At 45.6% G+C, this 6,534-nt stretch overlaps 1 protein-coding gene across 1 annotated transcript; it reads left to right on the top strand.

Moving 5' to 3' along the window:
• Positions 1-1,729: 1,729 nt before the first annotated feature.
• LOC125515726 (tyrosine-sulfated glycopeptide receptor 1-like) lies at positions 1,730-6,083 on the top strand. Its single transcript, XM_048681234.1, has one exon. The coding sequence runs from the start codon at positions 2,398-2,400 to the stop codon at positions 5,566-5,568; it is 3,171 nt and encodes a 1,056-aa protein (XP_048537191.1). The 5' UTR covers positions 1,730-2,397; the 3' UTR covers positions 5,569-6,083.
• Positions 6,084-6,534: the final 451 nt, after the last annotated feature.

Raw genomic sequence — 6,534 nt, 5'->3', positions numbered from 1 at the left:
ACATGTACTGTATTACGTAATCGATCACAGCCTTGCAGTAACACGGCGAAACGGAGTAAAGAGGCACAATCACGTAGTATGTTCCAGATAGAGCGGCATCGCCGTCGCATGCAGCTGCCAAACGGCGAACATGCGCTCGTCGTACCTCGCTCGATTCGAGCTGCCGCGAGTTGCCACGACGGTGTTGGGGAAGTGGGCCGGGCTGCTTGTGGACGAGGAGTCGGCGGCGTTAGGCCGTACAGGATAACAAATTAGGCCTTAGAGGCCTAGCCTGGGCTAGAGCCCGCAGAGGCTTATGTTTTCTCTCAACCAAAGAAAAAAGAACCAAGACCTATTTATTCCCCCTGGGCTTGTCTCCAAAAAAAATAAAAAGAATCCCCCATGGTCAAGACTCAGGAAAAGCACACTGGTGAAAGAAGAAAAGAAAAAGAAAAAAAGGATGCCTTTCCAAAACACGTACGACAAAGAACAAGACGATGGGGATCAACTACACGTTTGCGGCAAACGTACAAGCACGCCAAATAATTAAGTAACGGTCTAAGAGCCATCGTCGCGTAGTCGGGCCAGTGGTCACGCCGCCATTTTCGTACTCCAAGTGGCCAAGTGTGAAACTTCCAAGTGGCACTATGCACAAAAAACAAGTTGCTTTTGTTTTTCTATATAAGCTCCCCTGGTAACGAGAGAGCCGGCTGTCGCACGCCGTGAAGACCGCGCCAAATAAATGCTTGACGAAATGACGAGCCAAATCCGTGGTCTAGCTACATCAACGCGGCACATCAACGTGTTGAAACACATGCTGACATGCCAAATACAACATGTGGCTCATCACAAAATAAATAATAATGATAATAATAATAATAATAATAATAAAATGGTGTCAGTCTCTTGTGTTATGTTCTTCAATCCACACTGTATCCGATAATTATAACATGGACAAAAGCAGAAAACAGAGTACCGCTTTTTTTTCTTGAGGGGTGAAAACACAGTACCACTGATACATGCTAAACATGACAACAAAGGGGATTCATTGCCAACTCTGCAGCGAGCCTTCATTCATTTGGTATATTTTTCCTCAATCAGAGTGGAAAATCATTAACCACATGCACGGTGATCAATGATAGAGTGCAACATCTACGATACGCTGCAGCTAACATCAGCACATCATTGTCATCCAAAAGCTAAACTAAACTTGTACCCCAAAAGCAATGTGATTCTTACATAACACCAATCATATATATATTCAACATATATTCAACTGAAGTACTAAAACTATAACTGATACTGTACATGGTTCGGTTCCAAAGGACCATTTCCACACAGCACAAGCGTTCCCACAACCACAAGCTGACAAGCATCAGAGACTATTGTCATGAAGATTAGTACGGAGCAGAATATGTTTAGTCACAACCTTGCTTGTTATGCTAGAACTAGTCTTCACACAGCGTGTTGAATTGGTAGTAGTCCTGTAGATGTCCCTCACAACTAAGGGCTTGTTGTAAACTCTGTTTCCTGATACATATATATGTATCAGCCCTTTGTTCCGCAAAAAAAAAAAGCATCAGAGACAAGTGATGAACGAGCTTGCCACTGCCAGAGCTCACACGCTACGATGTTTACTTCGAACCGCCTCCAAATTCAGATGAAAACCAGTCCATATGGTCCACAATAGTGCGAAAGTGGAGCCAGGACAATGGTAACTAACAGCAAATGTATCCATCAGACGAAGTTAATGCCTGGGTCAAGAGGATGAAACAAAGAACAGATTACCCAGCAGGTCAATCATCCACCCCGTGCCCATTAAGCAACAAAATTGCACTTCTTTCCCTCCACTTGTGTTTGTCCGCACACTGACGGAGACGCCGATGATCGCTCTCAAGCGCAAGCACCTTCTAGAAATAATTACCTGCGTACTATCTGTTCCCAAAAGGCAAATGATGCGCCGAGAAGTAATAGTTTAGTTCAGTGCTAGTGGGAAACAGGTGAGATTTATTTAGTGAAGCCAGTTAGAGAGGTGATGTCAGGGCAACTAAACTAAGGCACGCTGTAAAATTTCATCGAGGATTGAGTCAAGGAGGACTAGAAAATCTACAATGAAGTCCTTTTGGTACGGAAGGTGTTCAGGAAGATTGGGCAATTGACTTGTCAGTAGATTACAGCATGCAACCGATGGTGAAACACTGAAACATCAGTGTGAACTAGGAAGCGGCCTGGTGGGCTGGGGGCAGTTGTGTAAAATCCAATCCTGTTGACTACCACTACAAGGGACAGAACAAATGGGAGCAAGATCTGCTTCTTTCTTTCCCATCAAGCTCTTTCATGGTTAGACCACCATTGATGCTTTATCTAGTCAGGGGACAACATAACCTCCGGTTCCAGTGCTAGTTTCACCAGAAAACCATGCAGACACTCCATTTTCCTAACAAGACATACAGCAAGATATTGCACATACCTTCCCTTGGCCTAGCTCTTGTGCTGCTGATATGCTTGGCCTCTCCTACCAGTTCCTGCACGGAGCAGGAGAAGGACTCCCTTCTCCAGTTTCTCGGCGGGCTCTCACAACACGGTGGCCTCGATGCGTCCTGGCAGCATGGCACGGCTTGCTGCCAGTGGGAAGGGATCACCTGCAGCACAGATGGGATTGTTACGGATATCTTGCTGGCTTCTAGGAGTCTTCAGGGGCACATCACACCTTCTCTTGGGAACCTCACTGGATTGCTGCGCCTCAACCTGTCAAACAATCTGCTATCTGGTGGTCTACCACAGGAACTGGTATCCTCCAGAAGCATCCTCATCGTAGACGTCAGCTTTAACCGTCTCAGAGGAGACCTACACGAGTTGTCATCTACCCATGCCCGGCCACTGAAGGTACTGAACATCTCAAGCAATTTGTTTACAGGACAGTTTCCGTCCTCAACATGGCAGGTGATGAAGAATCTGGTTGCACTCAATGCCAGCAACAACAGCTTTACTGGGCAGCTACCAACTCATTTTTGTGCCAGCTCGCCATCCTTGGCAGTGCTTGAACTCTGCTACAATCAATTCAGAGGGAGCATTCCCCCTGAATTTGGTAGCTGCTCCATGCTCAGAGTGCTCAAGGTTGGCCACAACCGCCTCAGTGGGACTCTCCCAGATGAACTTTTCAATGCTACCTTGTTAGAATATGTCTCCTTCCCCGGGAACGGTTTACAAGGAACACTTGAAGGCTCACATATTGGGAAACTCAGTAATCTGAGTACTCTTGATCTTGGAGAGAACAGCATCACTGGCAAGATTCCAGAATTTATAGGTCATCTAAAGAGATTAGAGGAACTCCGTTTAAACAACAACCTCATGTATGGGGAGCTGCCATCGACTCTGAACAACTGCACAAATCTCATAACCATTGACTTCAAGAACAACAATTTCAGTGGAGAACTCGCCAAGGTTAATTTCTCCAACCTACCCTATCTAAAAACTTTAGATCTTAGGAACAACAGCTTCAGAGGCAAAATTCCGGAAAGCATCTACTCCTGCAGCAATCTAACTGCACTTGGGCTATCTTTCAATAATTTCCATGGCCAGCTGTCAGAAAAAATAGGCAACCTGAAGTACCTCTCATTCCTATCACTTGTTAAAAGCAATCTTACAAATATCACAAGTGCACTTCATCTACTTAGGAGCTCCAAGAATCTCACCACCCTTCTTATTGGGCTCAACTTCATGAAAGAGACCATGCCAGATGATGACAGAATTGCCGGTTTTGAGAATCTTCAAGTTCTAGCAATAGCAGGTTGCTCATTGTTGGGAAAAATACCCCATTGGCTATCAAAGCTAGAAAAGTTGGAGATATTATTTTTACAAGACAATCAGCTAACAGGGCAGATACCTGACTGGGTCAGTAGCCTAAAATTCCTCTTCTATCTAGACATATCAAATAACAGCATGATGGGGGAAATCCCAACAACCTTAATGCAGATACCAATGCTAAGATCAGATAATACTGCAACCCATTCGGACCTCAGATTCTTTGAGTTACCAATTTATCTAGCTCCGTCACTTCAATACCGCGTACCAATGGCTTTCCCTAAAGTACTGGATCTAAGTAGCAATAAATTTACTGGTGAGATACCCTTGGAGATTGGTCAGTTGAGAGCCCTCTGTTCACTCAATTTCAGCTTCAATGACTTGACAGGACAAATCCCACAATCATTATCCAACCTCACAAGCCTGCAGGTATTAGACTTGTCGACCAACAACCTCACAGGTGGAATCCCAACTGCATTGAACAGCCTGCATTTCCTGTCAGCATTCAACATTTCTAACAATGACCTAGAAGGGCCTATTCCATCTGGAGGTCAGTTTAATACGTTTCAGAACTCTAGTTTTGGTGGGAATCCAAAGTTGTGTGGCTCTATGCTAATTCACAAATGTGGTTCAGCTTCACCACCTCTGATCCACTCAAAACTACGACATAGGAAGGCCCTTTTTGCAATCACATTTGGAGTGTTCTTTGGAAGCATTGCTGTTCTCTTGTTGCTGGGGCGTCTCCTTGTCTCGATCAGAGTCAATGGTTTTACCACCAAAAATACAAGGGAGAAGAACAATGGAGATGCCGAATCAACTTCATTCAACTCCAGTTCAGAGCAAACATTGGTAGTGATGTCACGAGGCAAGGGAGAAGAAAGCAAGCTCAAATTCACTGACATTTTGAAAGCTACAAACAATTTTGACAAGGAGAACATCATTGGTTGTGGAGGTTATGGATTAGTATACAAGGCAGAGCTACCTGATGGCTCCAAGCTGGCAATCAAAAAGCTCAACAGTGAAATGTGTCTTATGGAAAGAGAGTTCAGTGCAGAGGTTGATGCTCTTTCCAATGCACAACATGAAAATATTGTGCCGCTGTGGGGTTACTGCATCCAGGGAAACTCAAAGCTCCTCATATATTCCTACATGGAAAACGGCAGCCTGGATGATTGGCTTCATAACAGGGATGACGAAGCTAGCTCATGGCTTGACTGGCCAACTCGGCTGAAGATCGCGCAAGGAGCAAGCCTTGGCCTTTCCCATATCCATGATGTCTGCAAGCCTCAGATTGTCCACCGTGACATCAAATGCAGTAATATCTTACTGGACAAAGAATTTAAAGCTTATGTTGCAGATTTTGGGCTAGCCAGATTGATCCTTCCCAACCAAACTCATGTTACGACTGAGCTGGTCGGTACTATGGGTTACATTCCCCCTGAGTATGGGCAAGCATGGGTTGCTACGTTGAGAGGTGATATGTACAGTTTTGGAGTAGTCATGCTTGAGCTGCTCACTGGAATACGACCTGTCTCAATCCTATCAACGTCAAAAGAACTTGTCCCATGGGTGCTGGAGATGAGGTCTGAGGGGAAGCAGGTTGAGGTCCTGGATCCAACACTTCGAGGCACAGGATGTGAAGATCAAATGTTAAAGGTGCTTGAAGCTGCTTCCAAATGTGTCGACCACAATCAATTCATGAGGCCAACCATCATGGAAGTTGTCTCCTGCCTGGCCAGTATAGATGCTGACCCGCAGATGCGAAAATCAGCCAAGATACAATAATGGATAATCTTGTATTTTCGTGCATGATATACATGTAACTTTCCTAGTTTCGTAGAACTACGAGTTTGTTTGTACTTTGTATAGAGCCTAACAGGTTGCCATTTTGAGCTTTCGTGGTTCTTTAAGGAAAGATAATTTATAAAATTCATCTTCCTTTAGATTTCTTTTGCAAGCCTTTAAATGGTCTCTATATATATGCTTTAAGTTTCACAAACATGAAACAAAGTATAAACATGTGAAATGATGATCTTGCGTTATCGGTGAAAGATTGAAAATGGAGTGCATTCAAGGGCAGATAGTATGTGCAGTCATCTTTTTTGCTTTGGATCAGCTATTTTAGAAACCAGAGTTGGAGGTGAATTGCCGAATTACTAGCTACAGAAAATGTTTGGTTGGTCCAAGCGTGGAACAAATGGAATGAGAAACCATCTTTGAAATACAAATCACGCAGCACGCAGCCACTAGCAGTCTAGAACACGAAAGGAATGGAGATCAGAAGCATTTACGTACCATGTCCAAGGATTCACGCTGCCAAGAAATCCACGGGCCTTGCAACGTAGCTCGCCCCTCCGGCATATACACATACGCACCAGAACGCTTCCTAAGCCTGTTAAACGAGCCGACCTGGGTTCTCGACGGCAACCGTTGCGGTCCAAGAAAAGACACCCGGGTCGGCATTTCGCCGAACGGCCTGAGCGCGCTGCTGCCGAGGCGGCCCGCGCCGGGCAAAAGAGGCCGGCATTGCGTCAGAGAAATAGATGCCAGCGTGCGCGTGGAACGGAGCGAACGTGGAAGCGAGGACGCGGTGCGAGCACGGCAGCGTGCGAGGAGGAGGAAGCACTTCCGGTGAGAATGCGAGAGTTGCGACTCGCCGGGGGCCGGGAGATGGCGACAGAGCGGGGAAAGCGGTACGCATAGAGCGATCGCCTACAGCACTCCGCACGTCCGCCGAGTGGGATGTGGGAT

Source organism: Triticum urartu, chromosome 6, assembly GCF_003073215.2.
Source record: "Triticum urartu cultivar G1812 chromosome 6, Tu2.1, whole genome shotgun sequence".
Taxonomy (NCBI): Eukaryota; Viridiplantae; Streptophyta; class Magnoliopsida; order Poales; family Poaceae; genus Triticum; species Triticum urartu.
The sequence above is the reverse complement of the archived record's forward strand: the minus strand, read 5'-3'. Positions and strand labels throughout refer to the sequence as shown.

Bases quoted from the DNA above. Each gene is read 5' to 3' on its own strand.
- LOC125515726 (XM_048681234.1), top strand. From the start codon at position 2,398: ATGCAGACACTCCATTTTCCTAACAAGACATACAGCAAGATATTGCAC.